General features: G+C 39.5%; 1 protein-coding gene across 1 annotated transcript in view; it reads left to right on the forward strand.

Moving 5' to 3' along the window:
* The first annotated feature begins 3,611 nt into the window (after window positions 1-3,611).
* SCAMP1 (secretory carrier membrane protein 1) overlaps window positions 3,612-20,960 on the forward strand; it is a 35,056-nt gene continuing 17,707 nt past the window's right edge. The window contains exons 1-2 of the mRNA XM_015848574.2: window positions 3,612-3,845; window positions 16,529-16,606. Of these exons, the coding sequence (XP_015704060.1) occupies window positions 3,789-3,845; window positions 16,529-16,606 (135 nt within the window). The 5' untranslated portion in view covers window positions 3,612-3,788. The remainder of the gene's footprint in view (window positions 3,846-16,528; window positions 16,607-20,960) is intronic.

The raw sequence follows: 20,960 nt of genomic DNA on the forward strand, positions 1-20,960 counted from the left end.
GAATGATCCAATCTTGCTGTTTTACAGCATGCCCTTAATGCACCCAGACAAAAGTGAAATCAGCCACTCCAAGTAACTGTTCTTCAGACCATCTTTTCTTTTAAGTGAAGAAAGCTGTTTCTGGGGAATGCTCATGACCTTCAAATGTTATTCTGCAGTACTCATGTGTCACACTCCTCTTTTCTCTCTCTGAAGTTAAAGTCTTTTCAACATTTTGTAAGAAAATCTCTCTGCTGTGCAACCTACAAGAAGAGAAACCTGTGCATTCCAGCAATTTTAAATTCTTCCAAGAGCTGTTAGTGAGTGGCTTTTCACTTGAAGTTTTACTTAACAAACTAGTGCAAACTTTCAGTGTGAAGTTAAAACTGGGATCTGCATATGCTCTAATCTGAAGCCGCACCTTGCAGTGAGACTACCAAAGAGTCCTCTTGCTTGTTTCTAGATGAGTTCCTAGCAGTTGATCTTCCATGCCAGTCATTTTGCCTACATTCTGCAGCAGAAGCTCCACAAAGTGCTTGTGTGGTCTGACAACATTCCCCATCCCTGCTTTTATTCTAATAGTTAAGCTTGTCTATGGTGCTGCACAAACTTTACTGTTCTTTGAAGAGAAACACTCTACTTCAGAGTGGTTGCTGGGCTTACTTGTTACAGCTTGGCTTTACATCTCAAATATCCATCCTCTGCGAATGTGTGATCTACCTCATCTCATCAGGAAAGAGAAATGATAATGACAGATCACTTGATTGTCTACTTAGCATTGAGGCATCATAGACTGTAAAAAAATAATTAAAATAATAATAATAATAATAATAATAAAATTAAAAAACACCTGACTTCAGCAAACCATCAAATGAAACCAATCCCATGAGACTGGGGGATTTTTAGATGAGAGAGAGATTTTTAATCAGAATCACCCATTCTTTACTTTGACTTATTTTTCAATGAATTTACATATCGTAACATTCAAAATCAGGTTAATGTATCCATGAATTATACTCATATCAGAATTTAAAACAGTTTATTGCAAGTAAGTAATTCTTACCTAGCACACATGCACACATACTCACAAATTCTACATTTGGAAAATAAGGCAAAAAGAGATCTTGCAGAACAAGTCCATCCTTGGCTAACCATGTTTATTTTCTAATTCTGAAAGTCCTTCACAAGACCAAGAAAATAATTGAGAAAATCCATTATATAACACTCTGCATTATATGATAACCATTTATATCGCCCATGTTGTGCATGTGGAGTATTAACTAAGTAATTAGTTGGAAGCAGATACTCATAAACATTTTCTATTAGCTAGCAGTTATTTGGTATCTTCCAGTCAACACTTCAAGCAGCAAGCAATGATGCGCTGTCAAAGTTCTATCATTTGAATGTAAAATAATTATTATCCTTTCAAAAAATATCCTAACACAGTTTCATTATTGCCTTGAAAGTCAGATGAAATGACAGATTATTCTCCCCTAACTGTGCACAAACAAATTATTATCAGGGAAACGTTGCTATGCCCATGATTTGAGGCATCAGTAGCCATATCAGAAAAGATGCTGTTTTCAGACAAACATTCACTGATTCATGCATACATACAATGCATTCATACACATTCAGATGGAAAAAAAAAAAAACCAACCAAATACACTGTTTTCAGTGCATACAGTTTTTGAATAATCAGCACGTATCATTGAGCTATGATATATTGAGCCATGGGAAAATATTGGAAAACAACATGATTTAGTTTGCTGTCACAGTAAGTGAGCTATATGGATGACTGTGACTAATACTGTAATGCAATTTTGTTCGTTGTACAACAGCTGCCTTTGTGTTTTTTGAAGCATGAACTATTTTACACTTCATAGCAACAAAAAAGTTGAAAGTGCTTTATTCCTCAGAAGCTATGCTTTCATGATTTGTCCCATTTGCATATCATCATATATCTGACAGTCCTTCACAAATAATTGAGAAACTTCTGCATAAATTACAGGAAGCCTTGTGGTAATTATTGCTTTCTTTACTGATGCATGCAAAGTAAATTCTCCTGCACACACAGGGCTATTCTCAACTTGTGGGCCTCACCTCAAATACTACATTCAGTTTTGGGCACCTCAGTACAGAAAGGACATTGAGGTGCTGGAGCAGGTCCAAAGAAGGGCAACAAGGCTTGTGAAGTACTTGGAGAATATGGTCTATGAGGAGTAACTGAAAGAAGTGGGGCTGTTTGGTCTGGGGAAGAGGAGGCTGAGGGGAGACATTATTGCTCTCTTTCAGTGTCTGAAAGGTGCCTACAGCGAGAGTGGGGTTGGTCTCTTCTCTCTGGTGACAGGATGAGGGGAAATGGCCTCAAGTTGCCCCAGGGTAAGCTTAGGTTGGACATCAGGAAAAACTTCTTTACAGGAAGGGTTGTTAAGCACTGGAATGGGCTCCCCAGGGAGGTGGTTGAGTCACCATCCCTCAGCGACATGATTTAGTGGAGGGTTGTTAGGGTAGTGTAGTTAGATTGTGGTTGGACTCAATGATCTTTAAGGTCTTTTCCAACCTGAGCAGTTCTGTGATTCTATGAACACCACCACTGCAGTAAACGCCAGTTTCAGGATGAGAGTAACAACAAAAGTTGAACCACTAAAATATGTAGGCCATTTAAAAATAATGCCTCCTGTTGATTTACAGGGGATACAACAGATACAAAGAGCACGATAACACTGTGTGACAGAACACATTCTCAGACACAAAACTCTCTTTTTCAACACAGTCATGACCATTAGGAACGTGTTTTTGCCAGTGATGAACAAGAGCCTGTATGCTGTACTCACAGAAATCTGCAGCAGGGGAGGTAACTTGCTGTCACTGCCACCACTGCTGAAACACACCACCCACTGCTTCACTGTGCTCATACTGGTCTCCAAAAACATTCAGCAAACGATGATGAATGTCACTGGGTGCCATATTTTCCTCACGGAAGAATTCAGTGACGCAGCTTTGTTTCAGACGCACTTCCACGTCAGACGCCATTTTGTCAGTGCCCCTCTGCTGCCATCTGTCACACAGCAACAACACGAAATGGGATATTGGTGGGAAACTTCAGCCTCTACTGCAGTTCCACCAACATGTGCCTTTGATGCTGTGGTGCAGCCCTCTTTCATAACATGCATAAGGATCATGTTCAGTGGGCATGACACTGACGGGCTGGTTGTTGGACTGTCTGATCTTAGCAGTCCTCCCCAACCTTAATGATTCTATGCTTCTACGTGTTAATGTTCTGAGTCAGCCTTCAACAAACCCTAAATAGCAATACCCAAAGTTTGCCTGTGGTTGTTATACGGAAACTAAAAAAATAACAACTAACACTGAGAAAGCCAATTTTACTCTGCAACAGCTCATTTCAGACAGACTTCAGGCCTCAGTTTCAACCCTCTCTTTTTGCATTTCAATGAAAACTCAAAGACTTTATTTAGTAAGCATTCAAGTTTTGTGCCGGTAGACACATCAGAAGAGCTTCCTAGGGTTGCCTTCAACCTCCCCCGCCCCACACATGGACTCTCCCCGCCGCCCCGGGCCTCCCGCTTCCCCTTTCTCAGCGCTTTCTCGCCCAGCGACGCCATTTCCGGGGCGGCCATTTTGGGAGGCCGGCGTTCGGCGGCTGGTAGGTGCGGAGGGGGCGGGCTCGGGCCGCAGCAGCAGCAGCAGCAGCCGGTGTCAGGGCGGGGGGCATCCCGCGAGCCGGTGAGTGTGGGGCGCCGCAGGGCGAGAGCCGCCGCCACCACCCGGAGATCGCAGCCCCCGTCATGTCGGACTTCGACAGCAACCCTTTCGCCGACCCGGACCTCAACAACCCCTTCAAGGTGAGGCGGGGAGGGCGGTGTGCTCGGGGCATCCCGCTGCAGGAACCGGCCCGGGGGGGCTTCAGCCCTGAAGGCCGCCCCGCTCACCTTGGCGGGGCTGGGCGGCTCGGGGGTGTTGTCAGGCAGAGCAGCCGTTCTGGAAGCGCTTGGAACGGGCGTAGCGCTCTCACGAGTTCAGGTTTCTGTGTTTCGTCGTCCATACTGCAGCTGGAATAATAGGAATTGGTTTTTTTTTTCCAGTTCTCTCCTCCCTCTTAATTTTGTTTTTCACGTGGTGTCTGCGGATGAGTGTGTGATTGTACAGTATTTTTCTTTCTGTCGGGCTGACCCACATAGTGCAGTGGATTTATCACGTTTTCCCTCTGCCGTCTCCTCCTGGCCCTCATCGGGCTTACCTGCTTTGCTGCATTTTTCTGAAGCGCGCAGGCTGCTGAGGGAGAGGCTGGGTTCTGCCCTGCTTTTTGCATTGCTGCATTACAGCTGTACGGCTGAAGCTTTCGGTTCTTGCACTCCTGACCTGGCATGCCACTGGGAATCGTTTCTTTACCCTCTGTTCTGGCTGTGGTGGTCAGGGTGAGCTGACCTCTCAAATGCTTCCCAACCTCATCTGCTCTTTATTATTTGAGTTTGGTTCATCTGATTTTTTTCTCTTCTTCTTCTTCTTAAAAAATCTCACCAAACTCACGCTCCTCATTTTTATCTCATGTGGGCACTTTAGAACACACAGGTATTGCATGTCGATGAGTTTAGGATGTCAGCAGAAAAAAAAAAATAAGCCTTTTGGAAACTGAGCTGTCGCACTTCAGCTGTACTTCTGCACAAGGAGTTGCTGGAGGCATATAGTGTTGTCTGGTTCATTCATTGGAGTCTGTCATCTTAGTTCAGGTTTTATTTTCGTAAAACTTAGTATATATTGTTATTTGGGCTTGTCACTGTTTTTACTTCACTCTGTGCACTGTGCAGTCCAGGCACAGGGGTTACTGCCAGCAGTAGTTTGGACTGGCACCAATGGCTGTGAGCTCTGTTCTCTGCTTCCTGGCACCAGGAGGCAAAAAGGTGTCATTGTTCTAGAACATGTCTTCAGCAACAAAAGTAGGTGATTCTTTTTCCTGTGCAAAAGCAATACACGGCAAATCTTTTGTGCATGGATACCCAAAGCAGGAACGGGTTCCCTTGCATTGTTTATTGACCCTGTAACTTCATAAAATCATAAAATGGTTTGGGTTGGAAGGTACCTTTAAGGTCACCTAGTTCCAAACCCCCTGCTGTAGGCAGGGACACCTCCCTCTAGACCAGGTTGCTCAAAGCCCCATCCAGCCTGGCCTTGAGCACTTCCAGGGAGCGTGGTGGGGGGGTTATCTACAGCCTCGCTGGGCAACCTGATCCAGTGTCTCACCATATTCACAACAAAGAATTTCTTCCTGATACCTAGTCTAAATCTATCCTCTTCCAGTTTAAATCCATTTCCCCTCATCCTGTTGCTACCATACCCTTATAAATTGTCCCTTCCCAGTTTTCCTGTAGGCCCCCCTGAGGTATTGGAAAGCTGCTATAAGGTCCCTCTGGAGCCTTTTCTTTTCCAGGATGAAGATAACTTGTCCTGTGTAGTGTTTCTGAGACCTGAGCTGGAAACTTGAATCACCATACTCAAAATTTGAAGCCACTGCTTAACATGGTATTTCTTTTCCAGTTACTTTTCATTGTAACTGTTAGGCAAGATCTGCAGTGTATCACAATAAAAGTACTCTAGAACAGCTTCTCTGTAACTTGAAGCTCCTTGTTAAACACAGTTTTGGATTTCTCTCGCTTGTGGAAGCTGCATGCTTTTCCTTTCTTGGAGACTTTTTTCTCCCACTTCTTCTAGTTTCTGCTATTTTCTTTCTCATTCAGCTGCCAACAGAAAATAATGCTGCATACATTTAGTCATACGCTTATTTACTGGAAGGGGCAGAAGGCCTCCTCAGTGCACCAAACCTTGATTGTCATCTTGTTGGCATGACAACTTCAAAGTACATGTCTGGATTTCAGTTTACTCTGTGTGTTTTATAGTCTGGACTGTGTATTTTAATATGCTTCACACACAGAACCAGAATTTCCAGATAGGCCTTGATGACCTAGATCATCTGAACACTGTATTCAAATTTATTTGTACTATTTGTCTATGAGATTACTTACTTCCCTTAGGTTAGCATGCACTTTCTATGTCTGTAAAAATCACAAAGTAGCATGACAGAGAAAGGAGGGAGGGGCATCACATGGAGAGTCATTGCCAGGTTTGAAGACAGCTCATGTGTTCTCTGAAGTGTTTTGGTTTTGCTAATTGTGATCTGCTAGTTTCCCATGGCTGTTCTCAGTCCTGCTAATGAAAAGATTTCAGTGGAGATTCTCTTTGATGCTGAATGTAAAAATGGGAAGACAGAGGCATCTAATTTGCTCCTGCTCAGCATTTTGGGTAGTTACTTCTTTCAGAAACCTAAAATTATGTTTCTCACTTGGCATCTCCTGCAGGTAAAGGGATTTAGTCTGTAAATGGAATTTCTCATTTCAAGTATTTCTTTCCTTGGATTTATCATGGCACGTTGATTTTGATATGTGGACACCTAACATCTCTTTTTAAAGAAGGGTAACACATTGAAAAACAAAAGCCCTCAAACTGAACCTAAAGGATGCTATGTTTTTGATTTCACAGTATTTCTCTACAAGTAGTTGTCCTCTGGAAGGTATACCAACCAAAACAGGAGATTTCTCTTATAGAAAGACAAGGAGTGATGAAACACAAGTATATGAATAACATTCTTGTGTTAGAAAGCTTGTGATTACATTAGAAATCAAAATTACATAATTATGGAAGCGGTTTCTTTGGTTGAATTAGGTATTTGTATGGGAACTGTTAGGTCATGGCCTGAACCAGTGATTGAGCACCTGGTGAAGGGGTGTAGCCAGCCCTGGGAGCACAGGTGGAAGCAATTCACCTGTGTGACTAGAAGGGGTGGAGCCTGGCTCCCTAACCTCATTTAAGGGCTGGCAGCCACAAGAGAAGCATCTCTACTTAGCGATCCTCTCCTCTGGAGTACTTGGTGAGCCATGGTCCTTGCAAAGGGTTAAGCAATTCTTTATTTATTGACCATTCTTAGGTAATTTAAGACTGGTTTAAAGCAGCTTTGTCTGCTGTTGTTTTTCACTGCATTATCCAAAAGATGTTTAACCTCCAGTTGTTGCTCCTCAAAGTCTTCCACGGTTCTGTCATGACTACCCTTCTTGTACAGATGTCTGAGATTCTCTAAGACATCTAAAAATGGAATTAGATGCCTGCTTTGCTCCCACTGAGGTCACAGGATTAGTTTAGTCACTGGAGCTAAGTATATATTAGAGCTTAACTTCACAACAGAGCTAGTTCCAGTGATAATTTGGATATTGCAGTTAATCTGACTCACATGAGCACAAATTAATCTTCTGTCTGGTTTGGCAGGAAGGATGAGCTGAAGGTCTGATGCTTCAGCACCCGAGAATTGATGACTGCTGCCTTGTACTGCAGCAGAACTTATCTGTACAGCTTTCACCTTGCTGTTGCTGTCAAAGAGAAGCTAAAGTGAAAGAAACTTTTATGAAGGAAAGGAAAACTTAATTACTCTTGAAGGATCAGAACCCTAATTACATGAATTGTTGCATGCCTATATGCTTAACTTTGTTTTAATTCTTCTTAGGTAATTAGAAAATGTACCCAATTAATCTGTATCTCTTTAAATTAGTAAAGGACATAAAATACAAATACTGTCCCTTCATATTTTCAAAACCTGCAAGTTCCTTCAAGTCTTGCATAATTTGATGCTGGAAATAATGTTCAGAGTGCCCTTTAAATGTCCTACATAGTAGGTATTTTTTGAGAGTACTCTTGCTCGGCCTTTCAGCCCTTTTTTTTCCTGCTGTATTTTCTTCACTTATTCCTTTGAAGAGCAGTAGTGAGATAGCAGTGCGGTGGAGTTTAGCTGTCCATCAGTGTGAAACCACTTATCTCATCCTGCACTAGAGTACTGGAGTGGTCTTCAGGACCAGTTTGCTTTGGGAGCTAGTGATATTCTGTTTGGTTTCAGAGATGGGGAATTTGGATTGCTTGGTAGCTCAAAACCCTTCAGAGCTGTGCTTCTATCAGATAACGTGGCGTACAGCAGGCACTGCTTGAGAGCCAAGTGAGAGAAAAGCAACTGGATACTTCTGCAGTATTTTATTAATAATAGTATTCTGGAGTGAAAATCTTTGAATGTCATTTGGAGAAGGAGGGTTAGAGAGAGGTGCAGGTTAGGAGGAAAATGGCTGATCAGTGATGGAGATGATATAAGTTTTGAAAGGACTGTTCTGGGAATTATGCATACTTTTATTAGGTGCAAAACATATAGGCAGTTTCTACATTTGTCATTAATTCTCCCTGGTGATACATGTGGAAATTTTCAGGGCGGTTATTCCTCACAGTAAGTTGTATTTAATCATAGATAACGTATTGTAACAATGATATGTTTTAAGGATTCCTTTCTCCTCTTGAACGTAAACAGTTTTTACTATTAATATACCATTATGGCAGTAAAACATGCAAATATTGATTTACCACTTACAAAGTTCCTATAACTCTAATCCACCCTGGGTTTACAATGATGAAGGGAGAAATAAAGCATGAAGAGCCAGTAGTATTTATCACTGCATCAAAACATGAGTAGCTTCTTGAAACTTGTGCATCTTATGGCACAAATAAGGAGAAAGTCTGTGTGGAGTTGAGCTGTTTGATTTATACGAAGTTTTTATTGAACAAGTACCAGTAGAAATTTCAGAGTCCTAATCACCAGTATTATGGGACTAAGAAACACATATTTTTTTCCCAAAGGTTGGTTCCTTATTTAAAAGCTCAGAACCATTTCTTCCTATTCTCAAAAAGTAAGCTCTGTCAATTCTCTCTCCAAGAGTGCTCATTGGAAGCAGAGTATATTGTATTGAGATTTTCAAGTGAAAGAGTGGTGCCTTTGATTGCTCTAGAGAACTTATTCCTTCTTGAGGAGTGGGGTATATAGTTGCTGGGTTGTTTTTTTTCTTTTTGGTCAAGAGCTCATAAAACCCTCAGGCCAATGGAGGTAGTTACAGCCATCTTTTGGCAACATATTTTGCCTAGTTTTCAGAGCCGGTCATGTCATCTTAGGAAGTATTCAGCAGAGAGCAGGTGTTGAACAAAGCTCAGGAAGCATTCTTAACACAATGTGTGTTAGTATTGTCTATGTTTAGAAAAGGCGGATAGGCAGTAGGTATAGGAAATAATCTGTAATAACCAGTTGGGAGTTTGTATTGAAATAAGTTGATCCTTTTCATGTGTTAAAACACAGAATACAGGGTAATGTGGGGGGCACAGTCATGAGAGAAAAAACACAATGGAGACTGAAAGTTCATATTGAATTACACCCACCGCAACTGATCAGTAGTAAATGTAGTCTGAAGTGGGGAAGGGTTCTAATTTTTTGGACTGATATGCTGAAGCTTTCAGTGGGAGTGGTGGGTCTAAGAAATCCTAGTTGGCTAGGATTGATTCTGTAAGACTTACTGATCTAATCGTTTCCCTAGAATGGATTCGCCAATCTGGATTCAGCTTCTAGTCTGTACAGGGTCACGTTTTTGAAGGTATAATATCTTCGCAGTGCATGAAGAGTAGTTAGAAGGATTACACTGGGCCTGAATTTCATTCACTCTCTTGGAACCTCCTTGCAAGCATAAAGGTGCAAGGGAAAGTGCATAGCTGGGTGAATGCTGAAAAAGCTGCCTCAGTAGAAGGTTGATGGTGTCAGTGACTGTTAAAGCAGGGAGGATGAGTCAGTTTCTGAGGATCTTGAAGCAAAGAACAAAAACTGTATGGTGGTACAAAAGTGAAGCCTTGTTATATCAACCCAATCATCTCTTAGAAGTTTCTGTGATGAGAACTGTTTTCTCAGTGTAGATTGGAACCACTTTTGTCATTAACAGATCATCGTTTTCCCTTAAACCTAAGCCAAGAGTGAAAATTTCTAGAATTGTGTACAGCTGCTTATTATTCCCTAGTTGCACTCAAGTAGCTGTGCTTCTGATGAATTGTTTTCTTGCCCTGACTTCATTCATTCATTAATTCATTCATTAATTAATGTTCTTTAAGAGTCTACTTCTGCTTTCTTCGTTTAGTGCTTTATCCTCAGTTTCTTTTTTTCCCAAAGGCCAACCAGGTGTACTTCTGTCAGTTTACTCATACCTTCTTGATACTGCCCTATGAATCCTGTGTATACTGAGAAGGTAAAAAAAAAGCTGTCATTTCCAAACGCAGAATTCTAGTGTTATGTGTTCTCTCAAACAACGTGGTTATTATATTCTTTTGATGTGCCACGCTCCTGGTTATGTGATCCAAATCATGGAAGAAATTTAGTTGTCGTATTTACTTCCACTTGTCAACTAGTGTTAAAGATTTACCTTCCTGCCCTGTTTTAGAGGTAGTAATCTTTTCCTAATAAAAGCATTTTATGCACTTAGTGTCTCTTATAGGTTTTAGTATTTCTCTACGTAAGTTACACAATTATAATTTGAAGTTATTGTTTTGAGCTGCTGATGCATTGTTAAACCTTTATAATCCCTGTACAAATCAGTATTTGGAATGTGTTTTTTGATCTGTTTCTTGACCTCTGCAATGAGATGTTTTTGCTTCCTTGCCAGTCCTTGGAATCAAAGCATACTGAACTAAATTAATTGTGACATCTGGAGTGCTTAACATCACTGTCACTTATGTAGTTCCATTAGGGGGTAAAACAGACTGCAGAGATGTACCTTCTCAAATGTATCGTTAGCTCCTGTTTTATTTTTCAAACAATCTGAAGTACGTGTTACAGGATGGAGAATTCCTAGTTCTCTACTCAGCCAGTCACCTTAAAGGAAACTAAATTCTCAAGTAGCAGAATAAATCCAGCTGGTAACATTTTTCAGAACATTTTCACATTGTGCATTATTCGAGCATCCTACTCATGGTGAAACAATGCTGGAGCCATTCCCAGTGAATAGTAACGCAGAGAATCATTGCATCTAATATCTAGTTTGAGTCTTTAATTTGTTAATCTGTGGTGTGCTATCAGGACATCTTAATCATGGCGTAACAGTGCTGGAGCCATTTCCAGTGAACGGTAATACAAAGAATCATTGCTTCTGCCATCTAGTTTGAATCTTTTAATTTATTCATCTGTGATGTATTAATGAAAATTGTAGCAGATGACTGGTTTTTGTTTCCTAGACAACAGAGGTCTCTATTCTCTTTAATTTGATTTTTAAAAGGCTGTAAAAAACTTGTATAGAATGGATTATTCTACTCCATTTTAGCCATGTGCTCTGTTATGGGGCATGGGGGTGGCTCACCTTCCTTCTTTTTTTTCCTCTTAATTTGTAAATTGGTTGTTTTGTATACGCTTTTTAAATAAGCCCTTTGTGCTGACTGGATATGTGAGTGTAATTTGTTCAGATAGTACAGGAGGCATTTTTAACAATTCTGTAGGCACTCTTGTAAATGTGAACTACAGATGTATTGTGGCTTTTCCAATTTCCCCTTCCTAATGTTAAGTACTGGGGTGCTTCTTACTCCTGACTCCTAGTGACACAAATAAAGCAGTTCTAATCTTTGCTTTTCAGGTTCATGTTGTGGGAGAGAGACTACAAGGAATAAGTGAAAGTTAGGATGGAAAAGGTTAATTAGATTGTGCCAGTTTCTTGAAACTCCAGTATTTCAAGCTAATTCATATTTTGAAAATACTATCTGAAGTGTTTGTATGTTACCAGTGCACAGTTTAGAGTATCTGGGTGTGGAAAATAGCCAGTTCTTGTGTTTCTCGGTGTGACTAATAGTTAAAAGAGAAAAAGCAGAAAATTGGGGTTCTGTACTTGGGAGCTTGGGTGAGATAACACTTGTGAAAGAAATGATAAGTGGAAAGAGGGAACAGTAAGCTGGGTAAGCAATAAGGAAACTGTTGGCATCTGTTCTGTAAGAAGCAAGGGCTGGTACTGGCTGGGTGTCTGTGGAAGACTGGGTTGTGGCATAGAGTCAGCGCAAGGGCAGGACCATGATGGAGAGGAGTCCTCCAGAATGTATCCTTCTCAGTCTATGCATTATGTAGTTGCCTTGTTTAGGGACTGACATCTGGCATTTAAAGAACATCCCAGAAATTCTAAATCTTCTAGTTTTTATCACTTAATTTGTGCAGTGTGTGTTTGAGGTCTCTGAATGCTTGATGGTTCCAGTCATACTGTTGCTTTTTGTCTGTGCCTGCATATTATCGCTTAGTGGAGCTTATCTTTGGGTTTTTTTTTTCTATTCCTCCATATTAGCAAACTAGAATAGCTCAAATAACATGTTTATCTTAACTATCCAGGTAGAATACTAAATATGGAAAACAAGTTATATCAGCCTAGGTTCATTTGTTTGTTTAGAGTATTGTGGTTCCAGCCTTTTAAACCAGGAGGATTCATCTGTCTTGTACAGATTTGTTATCTTTCATTTAAATGTCACTTTATTCCAGTGCTGTGTTTGGCAGATATTTGTCATTCGTGCTCCTTGTTCATTACTCAAACCCTGATAAACTGCTAAATTAAATCTTTTCTTACTAAGCAGCAGTGAGCATGAGTATTTCACAGTTTTTCTTGCTGCATCTAGATGAATAGGCATTTGCTCAAGTTTGAAGTGAGATGCAATGAGTGTAAGGTGAGAAGGTGCAGCGTAAGCCCGTGTGTTCTCTGGGTTGCCAGCATCTTTTAAGAGCATTCTAAGCACTGTTTTGAAATATGAAATGTAACTCTAGTGGGTGTTGGTACTTCACTGTACTGTGAATGTTGAGAACAGTCCAATGACTTTCACTTAATGACCAGGCTATGATGAACTTGTTCCTCTCCTGTGAAGTTGGTTTTCCTAGCATTACAGAACATTTCAGTGAATAAGTATAGGAGAGAGTCAGATCTCCATGATAGTAATTGCCTCCTTCAACTGTGAGATCGCTGTATTTTTCACTGTAATCTCTGGTTTACTCCTCCTTGGGTCTTCCAGCTTGTGAGAGGGATCAGGCCTTGTACTTAGACTGCATTCCAGATTGAGGTTTTCTGAGAGCAGAAACTTGGCATAATGGTATTCGCTTCATGAATTTCAATAGAACTGCAATAACCTTTGCTGGTTTTTTACTACATAAAAGAACTTTTCTTATGTGGAACTGATGTTGAAGGTCTTCTGGGTCATGGTTTTTTTTCAGAGCTGTTGTTAATTTTGCAAACAATGGCAATATCTGGCAGAAGTGCAGCAATTGTTAGTTCTAAAAGCAGGATGGGCTTCTGCTAGAGGACTTCTTGCTATGCTCATTGTGTGTTTATGCATACAACTTATTTCTAGAACTAAGACATTTGATGTAGTAAGCTTGTTTAGTTCAGTGAGCATGATTTCCTGTCATTCTTATAAATCAGTGTTAGAATGTCACAATCAGCGTGAAGAGATCTAAGAGTTTTTCCCCCATTCATCTCTGAAACACTTGGAGAAAAAAGGCTTTTCTTTCATCAGACATTTATTGTTTGCATATCTTATTTGGAAATGTAGGCAGCCTTTCAAAATTTGATGTGACCACTCTTTCCTGTTTTTTGGAAATCTGCTTGTGTACAGTGACTGTCTCATGAGTCTGTGATATTCTAGTTAAAACTGAGTTATTTGGTTAGTAATTAATGCACTGAAGAATCACAGGAGTGTTGAAATATGCTTTTGAAGCAACTAAATCTAATTGCTCTTTGAGTTTAATAATTCTGTCTTCTTGTTCATGGCTGATGGCCAGCTGTCTGTAGCCTTATCTGTGTCTACACTTGAGGATTTGAAAAGGCAATGATTTAAGAACATTTGCTGAAGATACACTGAAAGCATGAGGCCATGAAGGGCAGGAGCATGTTTCCTACAATGTAAGGTTGAGGGAGCTATCCTTATTGAGCTTGGAGAAAAAGCACTGGGGTGACTTCATTGTGGCCTTCTGGTAATTGAAGGGAACTCATAAATAGGAGAGGGAGCAACTTTACATGATTTCATACTGATAGGACAAGGGGGAACAGTTTTAACTAAAAGTAGGCATATTAAGAGGAGATTTTATTACTCAGGGTGGTGAGACAGTGGAATGGGTTGCCCAGAAGATCTGTCAACCCCCCCATCCCTGGAGGTGTGAGTCCAGCTAGATGTGGTTGTCAGCCCTGCCCATGACATGGGGTTGGACCTGGGGTGATCTTTAAGGTCCCTTCCAGCCGAAGCCTTTCTGTGATTAATTATACTATTAGGATTCATTCTGTTTAAGGGCTAGAGTAAGTGTCCTGGTTCTGGCTGCAAAAGACTTAATTTTTGTCCTAGCAGTCTGTTTGGTGCTGTGTTTTAGATTTGGCACCAAAGCAGTGCTGGTAACATAGTAGTGTTTCTGATGCTGCTGAACACCTCTTCCACAGTGTCATGACCTTCTGTTTCTTACTCTTCTCTGCTGAGAGGAGTCTGGGTGTGTGGGCAAGTGGCTGGGAGGAGATGCAGCCAGGGCAGCTGACTCTGTCTGATAAAACAGATAATCTGTGCCCTGTATTGTTGTGTTCAGCAGTAGCATATGGAAAGGATTCCAAAGTAGCCATTACTCAAAGACTGCCCAGGTATCCCCCTTCCCTCATTTACTCTCTACCTTGACAGGCTGCTTTTGCTGGTCTGGTTTCTCCACTATCACTGTCAGGAGGGAGTGAGCAACTGGGTGGGGGCTCAGCTGCACACTTTGGTCAGTGCACCTGAGCAACATAATGGTTTTTATATGTATAAAACTTTCTACAGTCACGTGTCTTGAATTATGACATTGCCTTATTTGTATTCACTTTAAGCTCCCCTGTAAAGATCTTGCACTAGCAAGTCCAGTAAACTGATGTTCAGGTGTCAGATTTTTGCTTGTTTGTCTTTTAATTGAATGTTTCACATGATATGTTCAAATTTTGACAACACATGTTCTCCATATATTCTCACTTGCTTTTGTTGTTCAGCTGCACGATATTTTGTGTCAGTCTTTTAAAGAAAGGACACGTTATGTGTAGTTACTCTCTTAGTTCACGTAAGACCTCATGAGATTGTATTTGAAACAGTGCATTCAAGTCTAAGAGGAAAATTAAAATTACAGTGAACTTGTTGGGGAGACTGTCACCAGCATTACATTATTAAAATCACTAATTATTGTATAAGTCAAATGCAGGAAAGATGATTTTGATTGCATGTAACTTTTTTATTCACTTAAAGAGGTTGACTCATGTTCAGTCACTGTTAAAATGCTGCTTTGCAGCTAAATGTATGCTTCAGCCAAAAGTGGTAGCATTCCATGTAAACAGAAACAGTAGTTTTATGTAAATATACACACAATTTTGATGAAAGGATATCATATAGTTTATTTTTGAAGCAGTATGTTTCTTGTCTTACACTTTTTATGGGTGAATTTTTGAAATTGCCTCTTATTTTAATGTCTGTTACTACAGCTAGTGAAAAAATAGACTTAAGAAAATGCTGTTCCTAGATTGTAGATTAAGCAGCTGCTGTCAAGGCAATGTTAGTATTGTAGTGAATGCTGCAACTAAGAAACTAGATTTTATTTTGCAGTAGTTCAATAGTTTTTATATTTACTTGAGCATAGAATAAGCCACACTTAAAGTATTAGTATTTCATATAAAGGGCTTAAATTTAGTTATCATAGAAGGAAATAGAAATACATAATGCAAAATAGAAAAATGTGAATAGTTAATCTTCTTCCTAGTAGTAATCATCTTTATATTTTCTGATATTTAACTGGACTGAAAATAAGGAAATGTTTACATGCACATAAAATATAAGCAAACATGTATAGCACTTTGGCTTTCATCCATTCTTAATATCTGAAGATACAAAAACCTTAGTTTAAACCAGAGACATTATGTAGGTGGAACCAAGCACCACGTGGAGTAGGTCACATTTTTATTTATATCAAGTTAGTCTGGTTTCTGATAAGTGGGTGTCTCTGCAGATCCAGGCCTGCCTGTCTCTACTGCAGGAATGTTTTACTCCTGCAGTTAATCTATAAAGCTAAATATTAAGCCATGTTTCTCACTATGTAGATGTTTGGAGAAGAAAAAAAAGTCCCTTTTCCTTAAGCCTACCAGTTCATGTGGAATCTGAAGCTTTCTGTTTCTGCCTTTCTGTTGTAAATCATTGTTTCCTCAGCTTCATTTTTCTCAAGTGCTTTTCCTACTACAGGAGGTTCTGTAGGGACTTCTAAGTAGGAAATGCCCAAAGTTAAAGCAAGCTTTTATTTCTGTTGTGCTCTTTGTTGGTTGTATAGTTGTGGAGATCAGCAGTCAAAATAGCAGCATATGGTTTTCTTCCCTTCTCTGCTGAGAACATTTTTTCCTTATGAATTAAATGCATGACAGATGGAGTTTGTGTGAATCTAGGTTTGTAACAAGCTCTGAGTAGAGTGATGTCAGGCTTAGAGGAAGAGGTGGCTATTTACAACTACTTGGGTTTTGGTTTTTTTTAGTGGAAATAAGCTTTTTATTAAACAAAAGCAGAATTTTATGTGATATGATGTAAGTGTTGTCTCATTTCTTCTGTACATTGCTATGCATTTACAGATTGTCTTGTCTTCTAGGATCCTTCGGTTACACAAGTGACAAGAAATGTTCCCCCTGGACTAGATGAGTACAATCCTTTCTCTGATTCGAGAACAGTAAGCATATTTATTTCTTAAGTATGCTGTTTTTTGGGTGAGATTTGTGAGGTATTGTTTTCAGAATTTGGAACAATTATATAAAATATGTAAAGAGATAGCTAGAGATAATGGAAGATATGTAAGGACATACTGTCTCCAAAGTATTTGAGTCTTAGTTTCAGCTAGGATAGAATCATTTTCTTCATAGTTTTTGATACAATAGCATGTTTTGGTCCCATGAGGAAAACAATGTTGATAACACACAAGTGTTCATACTTTTCTGCTAAACAGTGTTGTATAGAGCCAAGGCCATTCTCAGCAAAGAGCCCAGGGACATGGGAGGGAACAGAATTAAAACAACTGCCTCAATTGCAGTTGTATATATATTCTTATATATAAATGTCATTAGCTTTTTTTCTGTCTTAGTAAATAATTTTACCTTGACCCATGAGTTCTATTTATTTATTTATTGTGAGGATTTTCTTCCCCATCTCACTGGGGGAATAGGGGTGAGCAAAGGACTGCGTGGTGCTCAACCACCTGCTGGGTTAAACCGTAGCAATTTGAAGGATAGTTGAAGGATACATGCTGTGGGCTTAACCTGACTGAGTTTTGATCTCTTGAGGAATGTGGCTTCCTGAAAGGGTCCCAAAACAAAATTGTTTTATTTCTGTTCAGTAAAGTTTCTGGTAGTCTGTCCTTTGTGCTCTTTCAATTTTCCAGTTCCTTAAAGCATGCAAATGTGGCATATTAACAAAGTATGTGTTTTATGTTAAGTACTGCTCAGAGTAAGAAAAACATTGAATTTAACTAATAATCTTCAGACTATGAATAGTGTTATTGTTATAAAAGGAGTAATTTATTCCTGAGAAACACAGCATTGCCTGTAATTTGTGTAGTTTCTATGTTGTCTCCCCTCTTGGAGGAAAAATACAGGGAATGAAATAGATTTGATGCTGTAACGTTTTTAAGTGATTCATGCTTATGGAGGGATGTATTTAAGAGATGTTCTTCATAGCATTCATCTCTTGACAGCCTGTTTCCTTCAAGGAAGGTCATATTCATTTGCTTCTTTGCTCATTACAGCTTTGAAAGTGAAACGCTGAAATAAAAATCTATCCAGTAAGCACAGTTTGGGATAGCTGTGAAAAGCTATGGGTTGGTTGAATTTCAAGATACAAGTACCTTGTGGTATCTGTCTGTCAGGATCAAAGACTAGGATGGATCTGTGTACGAAAGTCTCTATAAAAATGGACAACTCAGTTCCCTTGGCTAACTGTTGGTTGTGGAAGATAGGTTATTATCCAGTGATGGCTGGAGATCAGTGCAGTACTTTCAATGCAAGTCTGAATAATTAGTGTTAAACCCTTATAAAAGGTAATGTCTGGCTGTGTGTCTTTCTGCTAATGTCTCCTCAGTCTCATCCAGTCAGATATTTCTCTTCCATACCCAAATCCCCAGTAGCATTTGGATAAACAACTGGTAAGCACCACATCACAGGTTGCAGTGGGCCTCTGGAAGTTGTTCTTTAACCCTCTAATCAAAATGAATCAGTATACCACATTGCTATTAGCATCTTATCCTTCTGAGTTTTGAATGTGCAGTAGGATGGAGATCCTGTGTGGCATTGCTGGGCAGTGTCTTCCAGTGCTTGGTAGTTTTAATACTGAATAGCTAGCTACTTACCTGATAACTAGTATGTGAATCTGTCTTTGCTTTCAAAGCTGCCTCATTATTTTTAGTACTGGAAATCCTGTGCCAGTAAAAATTAAAATAACACAGTAAGAAATAATATACAGTTCTGCTTATTAAGTATTGTTCTGTGCAGAAATAAGCAGAGCTGGTTCTGACAGATTCTTGGTGATATCAGGCATCCACAGGTAGGCCAGCAGTCACATACAGAAGGAAGAGCTGAAATCATGCCACTGGTGAAGGGGTTCTCTGGCTATGCAGCAGTTGTTCCTCCTCCAGGTGGGGTGTTATGAGAAGATTGTATCTTGTGAGAATATTTTTACAGTACTTCGCCACTTTACATAATTTTTCAATGCAAAAACTTGTGAATGCTTTGCCACGTGAAACTGTGAAGAACTTACTGTAAGCTGGCTAATGCTCCAGAAGGGATTTTATTGGGATTGTTTTGGACTTTTTAAATGAAGTTAGCTTAATTCTTAATTGAGCTAATTTAAGAGGTGGCAGTTAGAAGAAACCTGTGCTTAATCTGTACTTGGAAAGTAATGCAGAATGAGCTTGTGGAATAACTTTCTAATAACTGTGTAAAGAACTCTCAGCCTTTTTGTTTTGTCTACAGGCTAATAAATGATTACTTCTTTGACTTCTCAGAACATTCTGTTTACATATATGAATTAACACACTTGAATACCCCGTTTGCATTAAGGCTTAGCATGCTTAATTTCTGTTCTCTTTACTTGTTTGCTTGCCCTATATGTGCTTTATTGAACTTCTGTTTCTCCAATGATTGCTGAACATTAGAAGATGCATTTACAGTGCAAAATAAATTATTTGTGACTCTAAGAAGTTGTTAAGTGGTTCCAGATAATATCTTACTGCAGATAGCTCTTCTGTATTATTTCATTACTGCTGATGATGGTGCAGTAATAAATGATCTTGTATGCTAGCAGGACTTCTGTTTAAGGCTGTGCTGTACTCCAGATTAGCAGTACTGTGCCAATGCTTGAAGGCATTGCTTCTAAGAAAGTCTGGAACTTTAAAGCTTTGGTTTACCTAGGCAGCTGGATATTCTGGTTGTTTGATTCTGAGTAGCTGTGGGACTTTTCTGCACTGCTTCTTAGCTTTGATCGGATATATAGAAACTAGTTCTTAGTTTAATAGGAAGAATGAGTGCAACCTGAGTTTTAAATGGTTTCATGTTTACAATACTTCCCCATTAATCTGTAGATGGGTTATAATGCATGTGATGATTACACATAGAGTTAGTCTTTGAATAATAAACTCGAAAAATAAACATGCTAAGGCAATTATTGAGCATCCACCATTGCAGATAGATTGGAGTAATTAAGTTTATTTCCCTATATGCAAATTATGATAACACTAGTAATTATGATGACACAATAGTATACGAAGATGTGCATTGTTCTTTCTGTTCTTGATGAAGAAATTCTTCTGTATTAAAATAATTAGCTGTAGCTTGTGAAGATGTTGGCCAGAATGTGACTCGTGTTGGAATTTTATTCTTAACTTACGACAGTGTAGAAGAAAACCTGGAGAGATATCCAATGAGAAGTAATTTCTGATCATGAGGCAGATATGTGTTTTTTCTTTTTTTGTATTCCTCATCATCTCTGACTCTTACAAACTCTTCTCTCATTGTTTTCTTACACTATGCACTAACTGCAGTGAGTGATAATAAGTGATAAGTGCTCAATAGCATTATCTTATGGGGTAGATGTGCTTACTCTAGCTTGAAGATAGCAGCACAGGAGAGTCTGCAGCCATTTAGATCTCCTCCACCTGGGAGGAGACTAATCATTCTGTCTTTCTGCTACTTTTGATTTAAACAGTAAATGTATACTAAGTGTGCTTCTGGGGTTAGACAGCATTTGGAAACATGGAGGTTATTTCTAAAGAAAATTTAAAGAGTTTAAACTCTGGCAGGCAAGCATGAAACTTAGGCAAGCTCTAAGGTAAAACAGTTGCAGAACTAATTGAAAAACTTTCTTTAGTGGAAGGAAGAAGCTTCCACCATCTTTAAGGTTATAAGAGTACTGATAGGAGTTAATGACGTAGGAAGAAGCTTGATGAATAATTTCTTACAAGTAATAAATCAAAGGAAGTGTCTTAGACTTGAATGCTCAATAAAATAGGCTCTAGAGCAGTGATAAATTGCCAGAACAAGGTAGTATTTGGCAGAGTATTAAGAAAACTGAAATGGGAAGTTGCTAATGTGTGAACTGGAACGTACCTCAGTTGGTCTTGCACTAGAGGAAAGAAAAGTGACAGCTGTCATACTCGGTTCAGAAAAAGCACTTCATAGAATTCAAGATGGTTCCAGTTCTTTATTGGCAAGGCAGAGGAAAAAAATCTAAGCGTAAGAGACTTGGGGTTTGTTGTTGTTTTCTTTCTTGCTTATCTCCCTTTCTTGCTTATGCAGATAGGGACAGTCTGTCAATACCCCCATTTGGGCGAACCCTGTATCTAATCACTGTAGCTTCTTAAAAAGTCCCTCTTAACCATTTTTCTGTAAAATTTCACTCAGTTTCCTCTGTGCTGCAAGGTCTGGTTACCAGAAGCTCAAGAGACTGGAGTGAGTGAACTAGATACCAGTAGCTGTGGCCATGCCCCCAGGTAGTGATGTCTGCAGTATTAACTTCCTCTTTCTTCTGAGAGAGGAGGA

Source organism: Coturnix japonica, chromosome Z (genome assembly GCF_001577835.2).
Source record: "Coturnix japonica isolate 7356 chromosome Z, Coturnix japonica 2.1, whole genome shotgun sequence".
Taxonomy (NCBI): domain Eukaryota; kingdom Metazoa; phylum Chordata; class Aves; order Galliformes; family Phasianidae; genus Coturnix; species Coturnix japonica.